The 21,448-nt window shown below is 41.1% G+C and overlaps 2 protein-coding genes across 6 annotated transcripts in view; one reads left to right on the top strand and one right to left on the bottom strand.

Annotated features, from left to right (window-relative positions):
- Positions 1-14,365, top strand: part of FBXL5 (F-box and leucine rich repeat protein 5) — a 33,732-nt gene extending 19,367 nt beyond the window's left edge. For both annotated transcript variants that reach the window (XM_083698265.1, XM_083698264.1), the window contains exons 7-11: positions 2,233-2,381; positions 3,449-3,531; positions 3,975-4,700; positions 6,377-6,525; positions 13,551-14,365. In XM_083698265.1, coding sequence (XP_083554391.1) covers positions 2,233-2,381; positions 3,449-3,531; positions 3,975-4,700; positions 6,377-6,525; positions 13,551-13,627 — 1,184 coding nt within the window. In that variant the 3' untranslated portion in view covers positions 13,628-14,365. The remainder of the gene's footprint in view (positions 1-2,232; positions 2,382-3,448; positions 3,532-3,974; positions 4,701-6,376; positions 6,526-13,550) is intronic.
- CC2D2A (coiled-coil and C2 domain containing 2A) overlaps positions 4,674-21,448 on the bottom strand; it is a gene marked incomplete at its 3' end in the record, with an annotated part of 69,885 nt that continues 53,110 nt past the window's right edge. For 2 of the 4 annotated variants that reach the window (XM_083757284.1, XM_083757283.1), the window contains 6 exons: positions 21,213-21,326; positions 19,819-19,953; positions 19,447-19,569; positions 18,169-18,227; positions 16,984-17,161; positions 14,153-16,027 (listed from right to left, as the gene is read on the bottom strand). In XM_083757284.1, the coding sequence (XP_083613410.1) occupies positions 15,839-16,027; positions 16,984-17,161; positions 18,169-18,227; positions 19,447-19,569; positions 19,819-19,953; positions 21,213-21,326 (798 nt within the window). Of the gene's footprint in view, positions 4,723-14,152; positions 16,028-16,983; positions 17,162-18,168; positions 18,228-19,446; positions 19,570-19,818; positions 19,954-21,212; positions 21,327-21,448 lie in introns of those variants that run through there. The other 2 variants (XM_083757281.1, XM_083757282.1) reach the window with 2 other exon arrangements.

Here is a 21,448-nt window from a genome sequence, read left to right as displayed (position 1 = left end):
AAAACCTCATTTAGAGTATTATACTTGGCAAGGATACCTTGAGATCATGGCTTGTTTTTGCAGAGGAATAGGTCTGTTTGTCTGAGGGATGTAGACACTAGTCACCAAAAAAGCAAGTCACCAACAGCAGGACATTTAAAGGGGCTATTATTTGATGATATTTATTAGTACTGCTGGTCTTTTTGACTGATGTTTAGAGTTAAGTAAGCATACTTGTACACTTGTAAATCTATATAATCTTGATTGCCATATTTCTCATAAAGAAACCGCCTTTTCTGTCGGTTGAGTTGTGCTTGACAATGTCGTTAGAACTACCATGCCCGTCAAATTTAAGGCATAGTTTCCTTGCTGTTTTGGGGAAAGCTTGGTTTGTATGTACAGGTGAAACTTGTGGAAAAGTTCGTTTATTTCAGTAACTCAACTTAAAAGGTGAAACTAATATATGAGATAGACTCATGACATGCAAAGTGAGATATGTCAAGCCTTTATTTGTTGTAATTGTGATGATTATGGTGTACAGCTGATAACAACCCCAAATTAACAAACTCAGAAAATTAGAATATTGTGAAAACGTGCAGTAGCTATTCAATCCATAATACCTGCAATGGGTTCCTGAGGCTTTAAATGGTCTCTCAGTCTGGTTCAGTAGGAAGTACAATCATGGCGAAGTTGTGCAGAAAGCAATCATTGAGACCCTCCAAAAGGAGGGAACGCTTCAAAAGGTAATTGCAGAAGAAGTTGGATGTTCCCAAAGTGTTGTATCGAAGCACATTGATGGAAAGTTATTCGAAAGTTATTCGAAAGGGAAAAGTGTGGAAGAAAAAGGTGCACAAGCAGCAGGGATGACCGCAGCCTGGAGAGGATTGTCCGGAAAAGACCATTCAGACTTTCACAAGGAGTGGACTGAGGCTGGAGTTAGCGCATCAAGAGCCACCACACACAGACGGATCCTGGAGATGGGCTTCAAATTCCTCTTGTCAAGCCGCTCCTGAACAAGAAACAACGTCAGAAGCGTCTTACCTGGGCTAAAGAAAAAAAGAACTGGTCTCTTGCTCAGTGGTCCCAAGTCCTCCTTTCTGATGAGAGCAACTTTTGCATCTCATTTGGAATCCAAGGACCCAGAGTCTGGAGGAAGAATGGGGAGGCACACAATGCCAGATGCTTGAAGTCCAGTGTGAAGTTTCCACAGTCTGTGTTGATTTGGGGAGCCATGTCATCAGCTGGTGTTGGTCCACTGTGCTTCATTAAGTCCAGGGTCAACACAGCCATCAACCTGGAGATTTTGGAGCACTTCATGCTTCCTTCCACAGACGAGCTTTATGAGGATGCTGACTTCATTTTCCAGCAGGACCTGGCACCTGCCCACACTGCCAAAAGTACCAAAACCTGGTTCAGTGCCCACGGGATTACTGTGCTTGATTGGCCGGTAAACTTGCCTGACCTGAACCCCATAGAGAATCCATGGGGCATTGCCAAGAGAAAGATGAGAGACATGAGACTGAGCAATGCAGAAGAGCTGAAGGCTGCTATTGAAGCATCCTGGTCTTCCATAATACCTCAGCAGTGCCACAGGCTGATAGCATCCATGCCACACCACATTGAGGCAGTAATTGATGCAAAAGGGGCCCAAACCAAGTACTGAGTACATATGCATGCTTCTACTTCTCAGAGGTCCAATATTGCTCTATTTGCAATCCTTGTTTTGCTGATTTCATTTAATATTCTAATTTTCTGAGATTGTTAATTTTGCGTTTTCATCAGCTGTACGCCATAATCATCACAATTATAACAAATAAAGGCTTGACATACGGTATTTCGGTTTGCATGTCATGAGTCTTATCTCATACATTAGTTTTACCTTTTAAGTTGAATTACTGAAATAAATGAACTTTTCCACAATATTCTAATTTTTCGAGTTTCACCTGTATATGGTAAGTTAGCTTCAGGGTAGAAAACTACTTTTGCTCAGTGTCAGATTAAGACTGTTGACAATGTAGAGAACTACGGTAAGTTTCATTGCTCTGAAGGCTGACCTCTTGTGGTGGTTGGCAAAACATGCAGGGAGATGCTCTGCATCTGGAATTTGTCCTTTTGACTAAAGTACTTAGGCTGCAGCTTTTATTATACTAATTAGCATTTGATATATAGATGCTTTTAAAATTAATTTAGTTGCATACTTTGTATATATGTCCATTTTTTATTCTTAAATTTGTCCTTTGATCTCTTTTATAGAAGAAAATTCAGAAGAATCCTTGGCTATCAGCATTATTCAAAAAGAAAAGGACTTTCTTCAGGGCTTAATTCATAATGTTCTCCCACGTGTAGGCACCTCAGTGAAAACAATTGTGCTTGCATACAGCTCAGCCATATCTAACAAAATGGTACAGTATACATAATGAATACATCTGGGGAATCTGTAAAGAATAATAAGGGTGCTTAAGTGGGTGTTTTTCAATAAAATAATCTCTTTGTTGCTTTTCTGCCTGCTCTGTACTCAAGGTGGATTAATAGTACAGTGGTGCCCCGCAAGACGAACGCCTCGCAAGACGAAAAACCCGCTAGACGAAAGGGTTTTCCGTTTTGGAGGCGCTTCGCAAAACGAATTTCCCTATGGGCTTGCTTCGCAAGAAGAAAGCCCATAGGGAAATCTCTGGGGACCTCTTTTAAATGCTAGCGGTGGGGAGCAAAGCCTTTCCCCCCCCCTCCGGCCTTCAGAAAAGGTCCAGGAAGGCCGGCGGGGGCCGAAAGGCTTTGCTCCCCACCGCCAGCATTTTAAAAGCGGTCCGGGATAGCAGGGAAGCGCTTCCCGCTATCCCGGATGGCTTTTGAAGGCAGGCGGGGGGGAGCAAAGACTTTTGCCCCCCGCCCGCCTTCAGAAGAGGTCCTGGACCTCTTCTGAAGGCGGGCGGGGGGCAAAGGTCTTTGTCCCCCCTGCCTGCCTTCCCGGGGGCTTTTAAATCGCCCCAGGACAGTGGAGAATTTCTCCGCTGTCCCGGGGCGATTTTAAAATGCTGGCGGGCGGCAGCGAAGGGTTCGCTGCCGCCCGCCAGGCATTTTAAGATCGCCCCGGGACAGCGGAGAAGTCTCCGCTGTCCTGGGGGCTTTTAAAATGCCTGCCAGCATTTTAAGATCGCCCCGGGACGGTCTCCGCTGTCCCGGGAAGGCAGGCGGGGGGGGGGGGCAAAGACTTTCGCCCCCCGCCGGCCTTCAGAAGAGGTCGGGGGACAGACTGTCTGAAGGCGGTTTCCATAGGAACGCATTAATTGATTTTTAATGCATTCCTATGGGAAACCGTGCTTCGCAAGACGAAAAACTCGCAAGACGAAAAGACTTGCGGAACGAATTAATTTCGTCTTGCGAGGCACCACTGTATAAAGACAGCAATATAATCTCTGACACAATTTTTATTGCAACCATAAACTGATACTCCATTTTCTTTTAAACCTAGGTCAGACAGATCTTAGAACTCTGTCCTAACTTGGAGCATCTTGATCTCACTCAGACTGATATTTCTGATTCTGCATTTGAAAGGTTGGTAGTCCTTTGGGGTGTCTGTTGCTTACTTTGCCATTGGTAAATTGCCAACAGTATAGTAATTACTAGAGCCTTGATTATGTGAACTGTTTTTGGCAGGGAGAAATGTTAGTTTTGGAAGTTGTTATGTATCATACGCTACCTGCAGAATGAGGAAAAAGAGTTAGACACGGGTTATCATTCTGTCTAAGATTCTACATTCCATTGCTCCTGTCTCTGATAAAGTGTAAGTCTTTTGCTTCTGCGGCACATTGTTTCTGCAGAGCAGACCAGCGATACTTAGGCATTTTGCTATTAATCCTTAACTGATTTCTTTTAGTATTTTATGTATTTAGGGTTGAACATTCATTGATATGACTACTTTATCTGCAGTAGCTTGAATATGCTGGTTGGGACAATAACGAAATATTGGTTAACAAATATGTTAATATTTGTTTCAGTTGGTCTTGGGTTGGTTGCTGCCAGAATCTCCGGCATCTTGATCTCTCTGGATGTGAGAGAATCACAGATGTGGCTGTAAAAAAGATTTCCAGGGCCTTGGGAATTTTGTCACCCAATGAAGCAGGATCTCTGAAAAGTTGTCAAAACAGGAATGGAAAAACTGTGTGGAAAAACAAAGACATTGCCATGCAGGCCAGCAAAAAGAATTGTAGTTTGCATAATATTGCAAATGAAAATTTGATTAAAGGAGAAGGAAATGAAAGCCATTGGATTGCACCTGTCAGATCAGAGAGCTTTAACTCTGCCTATATCTGGATGTTAGATGCGGAAGATCTGGCAGATATTGAAGATGCTGCTGAGTGGAAACACAGAAATATTGAAGGAGTTTGTGTGGTAGAACCTTCATCAAATTTCACTTGTTCTGCATCATGCTGCAGCAAAGACATTTTTGGACTAAGGACTAGTATTTGCTGGCAGCAGCACTGTGCTCCTACTGCCTTGACCTACTGCGGTCACTCTTTCTGTTGTGCTGGGACAGCTTTAAGAACTATTCAGGCACTCCCAGGATCCTCTGCACTATCTAAACATGCACCAAGGACTAGTAAACAGTCAGAGGGGAAAGACTTTGCATACTTCAGGAGTGCAAAATCAGACCATGAGACAGCGCGAGTTCTTCAGTTCCTCAGTCTGTCAGGATGTTACCAGATAACAGACCACGGTCTCAGGTATGTAGCCTCTTTGAAACCCCTGCCAAAATCCATTAGTGCCATTTAAAAAACAAACAACACAAAATCATATTGTTATCTCGTCATTACTTAGCCACTGAATCTGGTGGTAATGCATTGACGATTGGAGGTGGAGAAGTGCTTTGCCCAAAGCAGATATGATTATTCCTCTCCTCCCTGCCTTTGAGTTCACATTCCTCTTTTCTGAATTTTTCTTTCTCTTAGACTACAATCCTCTGTAAAGTTTTCTCTTCCAAAATCCGGGGTGGGGAGCGGAGCTTTATTTTCTTAAAAAACCCCAACCCTACACTTTTCCCTTTTCTGGTGTCTCCTTGCACCCCCCCCCCTTTAGGTATATCTGAAGACAATAAAAGAAAACATGTTTGTCATTGGGAAGAAAGCTCCCAACCAAACAGTGGATGCTAATCTCTCCCTACAACTCAGGATGACCTTAACTGCTCTTCCATCTCAACTGGATCTGGGCATCATCATGTTGCTGATATTTGCCTTCCCCCCCTGGAGTTCCTATGACTACCATCTTCTATAATACATGAAACCAGTTTCTGGCTTGGAAATTGAAATACCCTTTGGGATGGATGTGTGCGTCAACATTCACCAGACATTACAAGTTAGAATTATACACATAAACTCAAGCGGTCTTCAAAAGGAGGGTTTTCTAGAACAGGGGTCAGCAACCTTTTCCACTGTCTCTCAGACCTTGTGGGGGGCTGGACTATATTTTGAAAAAAAGATATGAATGAATTCCTGTACCCCACAAATAACCCAGAGATGCATTTAAAATAAAAGGACACATTCTACTCATGTAAAAACATGCTGATTCCCAGACCGTCCGCAGGCTGGATTTAGAAGGCGAATGGGTGGCCTCTGGCCCCCAGGCCTTAGGTTGCCGACCCCTGTTCTAGAACATCTTGCCACCAGTTTAGACAGCTACATTCGTTCTGCTGGGATTCACTGTTAGATGTGACATAGCATGGGAGACATCCACTTAGAGTATGTGCAAAAGCTAACTTGAGAAGGGAGCATTGGTTCATTTACCTTGAATAGGCTTTCTAGATTGGCATAGGAAGACATCCGGTGCCTTACCCCTGTCTCTTAATAACTGCTGTCTACTCTCATGTACTTCAAGACTCATTGCCAGGCTACTCCTTTTTTGTTATTACCATGGTCAATTTCTTTTGTGATCTAACTCTGATTTGTTTGCTTATTTACCTATCACTACTATGGAATCTCTGCTTTCCTCTAAGCTTGGTTACAGACAGAAGTCAAACGGGATCCTATATGACTGTAGTATCCCTACTTTACTCCATTGCCCATCTCTGTTCCTTGCATTTCATCCTTGCATTTCATCTATGGTATGGCTGGGTGAGCAAAGTAGGTGTCTAATTCTTAGAAAGTTTTGTTTAAGTCTGAACAAACCATATATTCCAGCAGGGCCCTACACTAATAGTGGCAGTCTTGAATTCATTTTGCATGAAGCAGGGTAGTGTGTAATGAACTTTATGGCTGCTATAATGAAGGTCGAGGAAAGAAGTGCTCAAATATCAAAAGTCATGAGTGGTTTAAATATATATATCATCTTGCTAAAGAAGCAGAATTCTCCTGCTACCTGTTTGGTTCCTGGCATGGTCTTAATGTGCCTTTATTTTCCACATTAGGATGCTGACTCTGGGCGGTGGGCTCCCTCATCTAGAACACCTCAATCTCTCCGGTTGTCTGACTGTAACCGGTGCAGGCCTGCAGGATTTGGTGTCTGTATGCCCTTCTCTGAATCATGAACACTTTTACTACTGTGATAACATTAACGGTAATGTCTTTTGAATAAAGTACCTTTTAAAAGCATTTATATTTAACCCTTGGAATGTTGTAGGTCCTCTGAGTTACGTTAGCCTTTCATTGTTAAAAGTTTAATGTGTCTATAAAGGCATAGATTTAAATATTACAAGTTCTTCTATACTGCCCGTTGTACCATGTTAGCTGAAGAGAGCTAATTTTACCGTTATTGAGGAAATTATCTGGCAGTTCAGAGGAAACTTACGTTAAATACCCTTTTGCCGATGAAGATTTGGATATCATCAGGCCTGTTGCGAAATTCTGTTTTATAGGACAAGGCAGGCAGTGGTGACATTGTTAGCCGGGGAATGAGTACTGATTATGATCTCTGGAATACAGATTTTAGCTGAAGGAGTGTTATTTTTAATGTAAATAAGTTTATAGGGAATTCTTAATTACATCTGCTTCTTTATGCAGTTGTGGCATATGTTGCTGTTGTTAACTTTGCTGTCTGATCTTTGACTGCAATAAAGCTTGATTGATTGATACCATTCTAGACATAGAACAGAGAAGCATGCTTGTGGTGGATCATTTAAAATCCCATTTCAGTGAAGTAACTGGCTCCACCTCTTGATAGCTCTCATTTTGATATAAAGAGATTACATTAGGATTGAAAAAGTTTGAATCAGTTGAAAGAATAATGTTAATATGGAGTGTTGTGTATCTTGAGCACTGTTCAAAATTCCCATTGTTCTAGGTGCATTTTGTGACAGGGAATATCATTAGTGTGAGCAGTTTCCAAGCTCTGGGCCCAGTACTGCGCCTACGATTTGAGATTAAAACTGCAGAGTGGAAGGCAAGGAGGACCTTTTTCTACCTCCCCACTTCCAGCTACTCCCTGAAGACTGGAGAAGAGACCCTCTTAAGAATATTAGGGGAGTGGGCAGGGGAATGACTAGACCTTGTGAAAAATGAACATAGTATTTCAGCTGCATTTCATTCATTTTCAGCTTTGGATTCTTGTTATAGAAAAGCACACCTAGACATTCTGTTGTTGCACCCGTAACTTGGATTAAGGTGCCATTTAGCTCCTATCTTTCATATCTCAGTTTCTAACACTGATCTTGAGCTCTTGAAAATTGATTGATCACGTTTAACATTTGCTGCTAACTTCCTAACTATTGAAATATGACAAAAGTCATGGTAGTGTATAAGGTTGAAATCCTATTAAGCCTAGCCTAGACCTCCGTGTTCTGTGGGAATCTTGTTGGCACAGGTACTTTGGCTGGTTTGTTTCACAGAAGAGGAGCTGTGATACTGGATTAGTTATTGACATGAGACAACTCTCAAGCTAGTAGACCGCAATGTAATTTCCCCCTCCCAGGTCTGCCTCAGATAAGATTATTGGAACAAGCTGAATCATCCTATTACTTCTGAACGTTTCACAAATCTGTATCCGTATCTCTTCCAGTAGTGTTAGCTTTGTGCTCCTCTTTGAAGTTTCTCACAACATAAATGGAGAGTTCTCTCTTTTTTTTTAATAATTTGTCCTTAGTGAACAGTGGATGCATGAATGGTTTGTCTTAAGGTAGCTATTGGAGGCTGCATTTTAGGTTGTATTTTAATCCTGTTTTTATACCTGATGTTAGCCTCCCTGAGCCTAGTCTTGGTTGGGGAGGGCAGGGTATAAATCAAATTATTATTATTATTATTATTATTATTATTATTATTATTATTTATTAAATAATGAATAAAAAGAGTTTGGGGCCAGTTGAAATTAGCCTAAGGAGCAAACTTACACCAACCCTTTCAGTAACAACAACAACAACAACAACAACAACAACAAATCCTCATTGCACAGTTTATTACCTCCCAAAAGATTATGCTGTTTGGCTGTTTCAGGAAAATAAGACTACCGTATTTTTCGCTCTATAAGATGCACCAGACCACAAGACGCACCTAGTTTTTGGAGGAGGAAAAGAAGAAAAAAAATTCTGAATCTCAGAAGCCAGAACAGCAAGAGGGATCGCTGCACAGTGAAAGCAGTGCTCCCTCTTGCTGTTTTGGCTTCTGTGATAGCTGCGCAGCCTGCATTCACTCCATAAGATGCATACACATTTTCCCATACTTTTTAGGAGGGAAAAAGTGAGTCTTATAGAGCAAAAAATACAGTAATTTGTCCTAACTGGCTCAGTTGGAAACATCCTGGGGCTTATCTGCTATTGAGAGGGGCTTGCCCAGGTTTTATTTTGTTCCTCTTGCATGGTACAACAGCGCATTTTGCCTTGCCGACAACCTAAAAGTCTAATTTAACGTGTGTAAGTGACCAAATGTCAGCCACTGAAAAATATTTCACCTTGGCTAATGTTTGAATAAACTGTAACTATTTCGCTGGCATCATCTTTAAGAGTAGATTGTGAAGAACTGCTATAATGGATAGCTCTTAACATAATATATCTTCTCAAAATGTAAGTACTGGATGGTTCATGCCTTAACAAACATTTCCTTGTTTGGGTGTTGTTTCCCTTTGGGATGGGATTATGGGTTTGTTCACACTTAAGGAGGGGTCATAAGTGCTAAAGCCCTTCAGTGCCTTTATGCTAGGCAACTATGGTATTCAATTCCAGCCATGCCTTGCCCTTCATTTTTGGAAAGCCCATATATGCTGCAGCTTCTCACCTACCTGTTTTTCTTGCTGTATAAATAAATAAAGCACCCCACTGACTGCATACCTCCCTTATTTTCTCTGATGGTGTGTGCTCATGCTGCACTTATGACAAGGAAACACAAGGAAAAGCAGATTCTGCTGGGGAAGAAATAATGCTATGATATCCAAATTTGCTTTGATAAGGACGAATAAGACTGTGCTGTGGGTGTGATGCTCTTCTCAAGAGTGCAGAACAAGGTGATGGCAAAATGGGGGGGGGGGGGGCTTTCTTAGCTGTGTGTTGGAACCAGAGGTCATCATATGTATTTGATCTTCTGGGAAATCGTATCATTATTAGAAAGTAAGTTCATAAACGAGCTCCAAGTTGTTGGATACAACAGGAAGTTAGTTGGCGAATGTGGTAGTGCACAGGAAGTTGAAAGATAATTAACAGATTAATTCAAGTTAAATGGGTGGCACTGTGGTGTAAATCACTGATCCTTGGGCTTGCCGGTCGGAAGGTCGGTGGTTCGAATCCCCGCAATGGGGTGAGCTCCCGTTGTTCAATCCCAGCTCCTGCCCCCCATGCGGTTCGAAAGCACGTCAAGTGCAAGTAGATAAAAAGGTACCGCTCCACCGGGAAGGTAAATGGCTTTTCTGTGCGTTGCTCTGGTTTCGCCAGAAACGGCTTAGTCCTGCTGGCCACATGACCCGAAAAAACTGTCTGAGGACAAATGCTGGCTCCCTTGGCCAGTAAAGCAAGATGAGTGCTGCAACCCCAGAGTTGCCTGCGACTGGACTTAACTGTCATGGGTCCTTTACCTTTCCCTTCCTTTCCCTTTACCCTAGTTTCAGTACTAATGGTGACAGTACCTTCTGAAATAATTTTTCTATACTTATTCCAAATTGTTAAATTTCTGTAAAGCTATAACACCAAATGCTAGTGCCCTACTACTCTCTGGCCCTTTAGTGAAAGATGTTAGACTTGCAGGCCTTCCTTGGTCAAACATTTTTTGAATGCCCTACCCCCAGATAGTACAATATGGGCTTTCATTGTTGACTTTTAAAATAGCTTTTGTTATTTATAGTTTGACCTGAGTTAACCAATTGCTGTGTTTTATTATTACAGCTCACTTGAAGAGAGATGTGATATGGTTTTAATCTGATGGTCTTATATAGTGCACTGTTGTGAATCTTTGTGTGCTGCCTTGTGACGGCAATGTGCCTGAAAAGCAGTTTAAACATTTGCAAATAAATAAAACAATTCCAGCTCTATAGCGTAGGGCTTCTGCATTCTCATAGTGAAAATGTGAAGCTAACTAGCCGAACTGATGAGCTTCATAATACACCCTTTAAATTAGGTACTGCCAAACAGATGTCATCCTTTTCTGTGAAGTGTTAAAATTTCCCCCTCCCAAAGTAAATGGCTTGCTAAATGGCTTTTTTCTTTTTTGAAATATGGAGATAATGATACATTCCAAAAATATATATATAAATATAAACCTTCTTACCTGTCTATATTCTTGCTGACAAGGTGTAAGTGCCAAAAAAAATCCCTCTCCTGATGGATGTGTTCTGTAAGTTGAGAGTGACTAATTGGATGCTACTCTTAATTACATGAATCAAAAACAGGAACCAGTATCTCCTAGGAAGTTTTTTATAGTATACTTCAACAAAGTTTTTTGCTGTTTTTCTAGATCATATTTCTTGAAACGTCTGTTTAGTTTTTTCATTTCATTTTATCACTTGTGAATTGGTATATCGATTGGGTGAAAGAGATCATTCAGTTTTTCCCTGTTTATTGTTTTGCAGCAGCAAATAATTAAATTCTGCCTGCCCAGATTTTCCTAAACTTCTTAAAATTGTAGCTTGAATATAAGATTTGGGATTACTTACTTGGAAAATGATCCCACTGCATTTAATTAAACTTAATTCTGAGTTGGCATGTATAGAACTGCACTGTCAGAGTACTTGGAAAACTAGCAAATAAAACACATTGAATATGATTTGTTGGGTAAAAGGGAAAGCATTTGTAGTTGGTCTTAAAAAATGCTTCAGTCAACTAGGCTTTCATCCATGACCAAAGATTTTTTAGTTAAGATTTGTGTTTTGGGGTGGGGGAAGATATATATTTAGTGTTGGACTCTCAGAGAAAAAGAAAATCATTCAACCCTTCCAGAAGCTAGCTAGTTTTCTTCTTGATCATGGAAATTCTTTAATTCTGAGTTTGGGGTGCAAAACCAGAGTTTTTGTGATCTTCCAGCATATACTGTATTTTTCTGTGTATAAGACGCCCCCTATTTTTAGGGACTCAAGAAAATGGAGGGAGATTGCCCCCGTGTATAAGACTATCTGCCCCTTTTAACATTATTTTTTAGTAAAAAAAAAAACCCTAGTCTTATACATGGAAAAGTATGGTCATGATTAGATGATGATACATAGCCTAACTTGAACGTATTTCTTAAAATTCTAATTCAGAATTGCTATTTCTCTAGTTTTGTCTCAGTAAATTTCACCTTCAAACTTCTTAAATTAAGGAACTGAGTATCCGTCTAAGAACCAAACTGCATGTTGATTAATGTCACTCACACTTTTAAAAAGCATACTCAGCTTTGCTTTTCGAGGAAAACCAGTTGCACTCTCCCAGTCTGAAATGAGACGCTGCCTTCATTTCTTGCCAAGAATACCTCCCTCTCCAGCTGCTTTTGCCCAAAGAGATGCTGTTTATTACAAGCACAGGGAGCAAGTAGCAGGTTGGGAGATCAAATTTTGGCAGGAAACAAGTGTGACGCTGGAACAGGACACTTTGCCTTCAATATAAAACCTGTACTTTGGCCTTATGACAGGGCATGCAGAAAGACAGACAGACAGACACACATCTTTGTGAAAATTGATCTATTTAACCCAGGTACATGAAATAACGCAGGGATGCAGCGTGGCGCTGTGGGTTAAAGCCTCAGTGCCTAGGACTTGCCGATTGAAAGGTCGGCGGTTCGAATCCCTGCGGTGGGGTGCGCTCCCGCTGCTCGGTCCCAGCGCCTGCCAACCTAGCAGTTCGAAAGGTGCAAGTAGATAAATAGGGACCGCTTACCAGCGGGAAGGTAAACGGCGTTTCCGTGTGCAGCTCTGGCTCGCCAGAGCAGCGATGTCACGCTGGCCACGTGACCCGGAAGTGTCTCCGGACAGCGCTGGCCCCTGGCCTCTTGAGTGAGATGGGCGCACAACCCCAGAGTCTGTCAAGACTGGCCCGTACGGGCAGGGGTACCTTTACCTTTTTACATGAAATAAATGATTTTACTTGCAACCTTGTAGGAGGCAAAGCACTGCTGATCGTTTCATATGATCCTAAAAACACATCTATTTAGGCAAGCCTTTCCCTGATCTTATGACTTGCTTATTTTAACTGTTGCTATTTAAATTGTTGTGCATTTTAATTACAAATGTGCATTTTAATTATGGATTTATTTTATAGTTGTAATCTGCTTAGAAGCCATTTTGACATATAAGCCGTTAATTAATTAATAATAGTATTCCTCTGTCAAGGTGCCCTTCAAATGAATCCTACAAAATGAATAGCCAGAAGTGTGTGTTCGGTGTATTTCCAGAATATTGAATTGTACTAACAAATGTTGGTTTCAGTAATGAAAGAGGTTCATTTCCCCCTTAACTGTTTTCAGGCATGTTATTATTTGTTAACACACCCTCACATACTTTCTGTCCAGTTTTGATTATATAAAATACCCTGAGTATTGCAAGGAGACAGCAGGGTTGGTCTGGCCAGTTTCATGGCTTTAATTCATTAAGATGAATGTCCTGTGCCTGAAATAATGTAGGGCACCTGTTTTTAAATGCATATGTGGCTTTTGCCAATAGTGCAGTAATTTCACTGTTTATTAAAATTACTTGCAAATGAAGGTAAGTGATGGTTGCTGAAACTTGGTAAAACTTTGGTATGGGACTTAAAATAAATAAATTATAATCTTCGAGCCAGAGTATACATTTGGGAAACAGATCATCTATTCTGGAGGGTTTTTTAAAAATTAGGTGCTTTATCATTTCTTCCAAGTAAAATAGGTAGCTCATATAGGAGCTACATTTGTTAAGCCCAAGGAAGCTAACTTGGACCCTCCAGATGCTGCTGGACTCCAACACTTATCATCCCCAGCCAAGGATGATGGGTTTTGTAGTCTAGCACCTGGAAGGCCACAGCGCTGCTGTGAAGTCTGTTGGGCAAATAATATTTTGTATATTTAAATGTGGTATAATCAGTTGTATACCAGTAAGATATTACAATTGCAATGTGAGAGTTTGAATATGAAATATCCCTTGATGAAAAAGGCTATGAATGGCTACTGCACAAGATGAACACCACCCCTTTTTCTTCCTTTCACATTTGTTCTGTCTTTACACAGGTCCTCACGCCGAAACCGCCAGTGGATGCCAGAACTTGCAGTGTGGTTTCAGAGCCTGCTGCCGCTCTGGTGAATGACCTGACTACTTTCCTTTTCAGTCTACTTCATTAGCTCAGCAGACTTCCCTTCATGCACTTTACTTACAGTCCGCATCTTGTGTTAACAGTTCCCTTCTGAAGTGCAAATTGTAGGTCCTTTCTGCCCCATAATTCTGAATCTTATAAGCAAACCGTGTAGGGTCACACCATTCTCACAATGTTTCACTCTGATTTCGGAAGGTGAGAGGTTTAATTCTATGTGCCGTGAAACGTACTCAGATTGTTTTTGACACTTCCCCCCTAACGTTTGGCACTTAATATTTTTATTTTGTGTTTTGTGCTAAGCCCTTAAGATTATTATTTTTTAAGCTCATGCTTCAATATAAATATTAAATACATCTGGATAACAATATATATTGTTCAGTAGTGATTTCTCCCATAACTTCTGATCCCAGAATTGTCTTACTGCAGAATTACAGATACTTTGTCTTAGCACTGACTTCGTATGTTATAAGCTTAAAGAACAGCACATGGAACATTCCCATCAGCATTTGAATTTGTTAGAGTCTGGATAAGTTAGCAAGCCAATGACTGTTTGCCACATCTTTTTGTGGGCTTCACAAAGTATTTGCTTAACTGTAGTTGCATAGCAACCAGGACCCCCTGTATTGTCTATAGAAATTCATTAAAGACGCTGAATTCTGAAAGGGACTTTCCAAGAAGTGATTTCTCTGCTGTAAGAGCAACTGAAATAAATAAATTTTCAGCTTTAAGGAACTTGCTGTTGGTAATCTGCTCATTTGAATGGAGGGGAAGTTCAGTTGCATTGCAAAATAACAATATTGTTCCAGCAACTTGAAAGCTAAATGTGTTGGTAAACTTTTTAATGCAGTATGGCCACAACTTACATGTGTTTAACGTGTGCAATTTCAACTTTAACACAGTTCAAGGTTGGTTAAAATCACATAAATGCCTCAAAGTTCTTTTAGTGCAGAGTTTTTTTGGGTGCAGAAAGCTTTTAAGCTCTCCTTTGCTTATCAGGCTCTGCAGTGCTCTCACGAGAGCATCCCAGGAGAAGAGCAAAACAAACCAGTGTGTGTGGCCAATCCAAGTTATCCCCTGCATTTGGGGGGGGGGGGTGAGGTGGGCAAGGCCTACTCAGTGCATGGCTCCGGAAAGGTAAGCATGCTTGCACAATGGTTCCAGGGGAGTGGTTTGAGTATACATGCTTTCCCCTAGATGTTTTACCCCAGGAATGGAACCTCCGCACAAGAGACGGTCAGACTGCATTGCTGCAGTATGAGTAACTGCTGTGTTTGCACATCAAGTGAACTAGAGCTCTCCAACTGTGTATGGCATTAAGCTGAATATGAATTTGCACAAAACTTTCTGCCACAACTGGAATGAAATTTAGGGACGTTTCATCCCATCTCTTTAATTTTGTATCTTTGAACCTGAGTTTTAATTGTTAGCCTATAAACAGGAAATGTATCTGCAGTACAGACAGTATTAAACCAATAGACAGATTGGTCCCACCTCTTGTGCAGCATCTTTAAATGGTCCTTATTATCAACCATTCTGCATGTAGAAATCATATGCCTGCCCTGTTACATTTTAGCTATGTTCCAGCAAAAGCAGCATTCACTTTGTGCATCAGAGGTCCTGGGTAGAAAATATGAAGATGTTCCTTGATATGGGGGAGGGGGCAGGAATTTGTTTTACTTCAGACTGCTGCCAGGACTAGGCAAATACCTTTTTCTGTGCTGATACTGCCATATGGGAGCAGTGAAAATAAGGTGCCAGAGCCACATAATAGCTACCTTGACTTCCTAGAGCATTTCACATGTCAAGTTGACGAGTGAGTAACCCATACAGACATGGCAGTAAGTCAGGAGGAATTTAAACATCTTACATATTTCCTTTCAGCAGAGGTAAGCAAGTGTCTTCTGCAGCCTGGCTTTGTTATGGCAATTCTTAATCATAGGAAAATAACCTGCTATGCTGCTTGGCCTAATTGTAAATACATAGCACAGCATGGCTTCAGGGGTTTTGAGCACATGATTTCCAGTGCGGCTGGAGCTGAAAGGTTTTATATAGCTTTAATGGGGCATTGCAGAAAACTCATCAAATTAAGAGACTCCTTCCAGCATTGTAATCTGCACATTTTAATGATCTAGAGTTTAATACAAAATCATAAGATGATACTAATGAATTTAAATACTACAAGTAAAAAGTGAGTCTGAGTAACTCTTACCTATTACGAACCAGTGAAGCAACATAAATCCACACTGAAAGAATGTTTTTAGGGTATGCATGAACATACACAGCTAATGCAAACTCTATGTTTGGAACATCAATGCTATGAACTCCAGTACTATACACCGCCTCCACTAAAGGTGCAACTTCTGAAAATGCCATGTGGATAGGAAATCCTGACACCTGCAAGTAAGAGGGGAAAATGTAAAAATTTGTCAATTTACCCACAATACCACCTCTGGACTCAGTTGGCCACTAAGAAAATGAAATACAGTCGTACCTTGGAAGTCGAACGGAATCCATTCCGGAAGTCCGTTCAACTTCCAAAACGTTCGACTTCCAAGGCGTGGCTTCTGATTGGTTGCAGGAGCATCCTGCAGCTAATCGGAAGCTGCACTGGATGTTCAGCTTCCGAAAAGCATTCAAAAACTGGAACAATCACTCGGGAGCCAAAATGTTCAAGTTTAGAGCAGTTTGTCTCCCGAGGTTCCACTGTAGATGTTATGATGAATGCAATGATGCCATATACATTCTGCAATTATGGGCCAGCCCTTCCACTTAAGGCAGGCATGGCCAATCTTGGCCCTCCAGATGTTTTGGGACTACAACTCTCATCATCCCTAGCTAACAGGACCAGTGGTCAGGGATGATGGGAATTGTAGTCCCCAAAACATCTGGAGGGCCAAGTTTGGCCATGTCTGACTTAAGGTAAATTGAACCTCTGTTGACGGGGGTGTCTTGACAGCTAGCTTTCTCTTAGATTGAAGCATTGTTCACCATTACACTTCTGTGCTTGTCATCGTAGTACAATAGCAGGTAGCACACTTCCCCCCCTGCCCAGGTGGACCACCCATGCTGCTGGCCACTTGATGCCCTCCCTCGCCAGCAAGAAAAACTTGTTAAGCTTTGGAAAACTTACCCTAAGAGACACATTTCTAGACTACTTTCAAATAAGTCAGCAAAATGCTTTCACTGTATCACAAGCTAGAATGGAGAGATTTCATCATTCACGTGGAGGGAATTACTGCTAGGCCCCCATACAAACATCACCCTGGGGGGAGGCAGGGAAGCACTATCCTATATTCCCAGTAATGTTACTAAACTCCCAGTTCCCTAGGGGCCGTTATTCTATACATTACCCTGTAATCTCCTAGTTGCTTCTGTAATTCCGCCTGATGGTCATCCTCTACATCTTTGCCCTGATTTTTTTCCAGCAGAGGTAAGAAGTGTCGAAGGGTAGAGGTACAGTATCTGTTCCAGCGTGTCAAGTGTCTTGGCCTCCAACCCATGATCTTTTCTTTCAGTATCTTCTCAAGTCTGCATTTTAAAATGTTTTAAAAGTTGCATTTGAAATTTTGCTGCTCCAGTGCAACTGTGGCTTCACAAGCACACTAGAGATCTTTAGAATTCCACAATTACAGCCAGATTTGAAATGCCACAGGCATTCCGTATTTCAATGACTTCTCCACAACATGCTTACGTAAGAAACCGAGGTGGCAAACCTAATTCTCAAGCATCATTTCAGACTGGAGGAGGACCAAGCCTTACATTATTGAATGCCCCTCTGGTAAAATAACCTATATATAAAAAACTAGGTGCTTGGGATAAAAGCTTTAAGCTCGTCTGATTTACTAGTTTTCTCCAGCTATTTGTTAGAACAAAGTCAGGATGTTATGGAATGTCAAACTTGGAGAGGGCCAAACTAAATATATTGCAAGGCAACTAAAATGGCGGCATAATAAAGTGCCGCATTTTTCGCTCTATAAGACGCACCAGACCATAAGACGCACCTAGTTTTTGGAGGAGGAAAACAAGATAAAAAAAAATATTCTGAATCCCAGAAGCCAGAACAGTGAGAAGGATCATTGTTCTGGCTTCTGGGATAGCTGCGCACCCTGCATTCACTCCATAAGACGCACACACATTTCCCCCTACTTTTTAGGAGGGAAATAGTGCGTCTTATAGAGCGAAAAATACGGTAGTCCAAGTCACTAGAATTTTCCAGATCCCTTTATAAAGTATTGAACTTAAAAGAGCTATGAATCAATTTCACAATCTGAACCACCAAGGATTCCATATCCAATTGGAACTGACATTTGATATTGCTGGCATTCATTTTTCTTCAGAGTGTGTGTATGGAGGTGCTGGGCTGACCAAATAACAAGGACTCCCACCCTTGGCCTCGCTGATGTGGTCCAAAGGTGGACAAACTACCCCAGAAGGACCAAAGGTACTGCCTCTCCTCTTAAAACCCCATACACCTGACATCTGATGCATGTCATGGTTAAATGCGGTTGCAAAACACATTCAATAGACATGGGTACCTGTTCTGCAGTTCTAGGGCAGCTGTCTTGTCCACCCGTTGATAGACTAGTTCGTCAGGCTAACAAAATATGAAGGGGTAAGGTATAATTTGGTATTTACATAATGTGAAATATACAATCTTGCTTTTAAGATGTACTAGGATATACTGATACTTCAACCCACCTACTCTGCCACCCACAAGACCTGGAGAAGAAGAAGGAAAAGGAAAAGAAGAAGAATTTATTATTTATACCCTGCCCACCTGGCTGCGCTTCCCCAGCCACTCTGGGCGGCTTCCCAAAAAATATTAAAATACTGTAATACATCCAACATTAAAAGCTTCAGATGTCTTCTAAGTCTGGTAGTTGTTGTTCTCTTTGACATCCGGTGGGAGGCCATTCCACAGGGCGGGTGCAACTACCGAAAAGGCCCTCTGCCTGGATCCCTGTAACTTGGCTTCTCGCAGCGAGGGAACTGCCAGAAGGCCCTCAGTGCTGGACCTCAGTGTCCAGGTAGAACGATGGGGGTGGAGTCGCTCCTTCAGGTATACTGGACCGAGGCCGTTTATACTGGAGAACTGTACCTGTGGTAGGCACCTTAAAGTGGGCACTCTTGCAGCAAGCAGGGAATCTACAAACCTACACAGGAACTCCAGAGAGTCCCTGTAGCCAGAGTTTTTTGTCTTCATCCAACTTGCAGTTCTCTGATTCTCAGTACTGTGCTAAAAGCTGAACTTCAGATTGTTTCTCTACTCCCTCCCATTAGCTGGATAATGTTCCCAAATTCTGATGGACATTAGACTCCAAACTTAGGAGAGAGATTCCCAACTCCCTGATTATCTGGAATAATCTGTATATAGTTGGCAATGCAAATATGGCAACTGAAGTTTTTCTCTGGGTACTTAAGAAGAATGATTCCCACACTACAAAATATTACCTCATCTCCTTGTTGCAAAATCATCTCAGTGTTATCCTAGGCTTAAGCATCTGCATACTATAATAAGCATTTTGCAATGCTATTTGAAACATTCTGATTTTCCATGCTTATGAATAAGGTAGGAATGCAGTCTTAATTGGTATCCAGTTTGTGGAACAAACCACATGCAAATGTTTTCAGCAAGCAAAATTCATTTGTGCATTTCCTAAAATAGTAAAATAAGTTTTACCTCTCATTTTGTTACAGTTCTTTAACGTATCTGTCCTGTAATCTCTCCCTTAAGGTCAAAACAATTTCAGATACAGATGAAAGGATGCAGATATTATTTCTATGCAGCCCTATAAAATTAAAAATCCTAATACCTGCACACTGGAGAGACCAGGAAATGGTAAACTTCTTGAAAAAAAGGGTTTCCAGAATTTTGGTTTGCTGACATCAAAGTTTATTCTTAGTGGAGAATCATATTGTTGAATATTGAACCAAACCTGAAAGAGAACTTTTTTAGTTACTTTCTTCATCTTAACCACAAATCAGTACTACTTCTGCCCTCTGTTTGAGTTAACTTTGATTCATGGAAGAGCCAGTGGGATTTCCCCCCACTCTCTTTGAACAGCTGACCAGAGCACCTGCCATCAGTCAACAATCCTGGCCTAAATGAATGGAATGGTCTGACTCACTATAAGGCAGCTTCGTAAGCTCAAAGAATGGCAGATAGAGAGATGTGAATTACTTACATTGTCACAGGAAATGAGGCAGCCCACACTCTGCAAGGGGCAGAAGGCATCATACTGTCCATAAAAACGGCCACAACTTGGATTCCAGATCACATACTGATTCTGCTCCCAAGTTAGTACATATGCTGTTGGTCCCTGGAAATAATTGTCAAGTTCCTTCAAACCTTGCTTTTCCAATGCAGAATATATTTACATTTTACATGCATTTCCTACCCCTCAGAACTTAGTAGTGGGTGCAGCTGATGTATGTGATATAAGTTTCAGCTCATTTTCTCTGCAGTAGCCTCTGTGAAGGCTACCAAGCACACACACTGGGGATTATATCTGCAATTCATACGTTGAAAAAATATTATTCTTGCTAAGCCGCTAAACAGGATGAACTATTTCCCCATTTTGCACAGTGAAGAATTCCATGTAACTGGAAACCTGTCTACTCCATTGCCAACAGAAGTTTGTCCAATGAAACAATACTATTTTACATATTTTGTATCCAGTCCTTTGGTATTAATGAATTCTGTCCAATGCAAGATCAGGACTTTCCAATTACTCACAGGCTTGCAGTTTCACGCTGCCTTGGCAGGGCTGCTAAATGTTGCACAGAGTAAAATCTAGGAGATTCTACAATGTAAGGATTTCTGTAACAGGTTGTATGCACCAAACTTCCAAGTTTTTAAAAATTAAGTTTTTCTTTAGCAGGCCTCATGTTGAAGCACAAACTGCCTACTAAGATTTAAGGTATTTTAACTTGGAGGGTGGAGACAGGGTGTTGTAAGTATAATGGATAAGGCTCTTAGCTACAGACCAGTAATTCCTTGTTTTGAATTATTTCCTCTTTCATGAACTCACAAGAAGGCTTTAGGCAACTCATCTCTCTTAGCCTCAGCAGGAGATAAGTAATATCTTCCTCCTATGAGGGTGTATTTGAGAACTACAATAAGATAGTAAATGTGAGGTGCTTTGAACACCTGAGAGGACTATGTACTTATCTTCAACTCTAGGCAAATATACATATTCTCTGGGGAAATTTGTAGGGCTGAGAACAAACAGTAAATTTGCCATGTAACTTAGACCAGCATTAGGAAGCAGGGGAAAATATCTCTATCTTATTATGGGTCCTTGCAAATAGCCTAGTCTAGTACAACCAGGTATTTGATCCATGCAATACCATTCAATTCCATCTGAAGAAGATTAAGTTGCAACCACTAATTTTTTTATTGATAACAATATCAAAACCAGAGTTTTGCTTGCATCATGCCTTTGTCCGACAAAGTTGCTTTAAAAGTTTGACTACAATATAAATCTGACCATTATTTGTGACGCAATTCATTCAGCGTGTGTACTGCATTCTCAGGCATGTGGAAGTTTGTTGGCGTATAAATAAATTACTGACTTACCTCAGGAATAGCACTTCCAATTAAAAGCCAAGCCTTTTTGCCAAGAGCAAGAAAGTAATTGCACAAGAGTACAGCGTGCTCTTCTTCATCTCCAGCCAAAAGATCAAGGAATTGCTAATGAATGCAAGCAAACAAGTTGCATCAACAATATAGCCAATGTTTCTAGTTTATCTGCACTGTTCAGGAATCTTCCTCCCATAAAGTATGGCTCTGTTTGTCTGGAAATACGTTTATGT

This window comes from Podarcis gaigeae (assembly GCF_964106915.1).
Source record: "Podarcis gaigeae genome assembly, chromosome: 9".
Classification (NCBI taxonomy): Eukaryota; Metazoa; Chordata; class Lepidosauria; order Squamata; family Lacertidae; genus Podarcis; species Podarcis gaigeae.
This window is presented reverse-complemented; position numbering and strand designations above follow the sequence as displayed.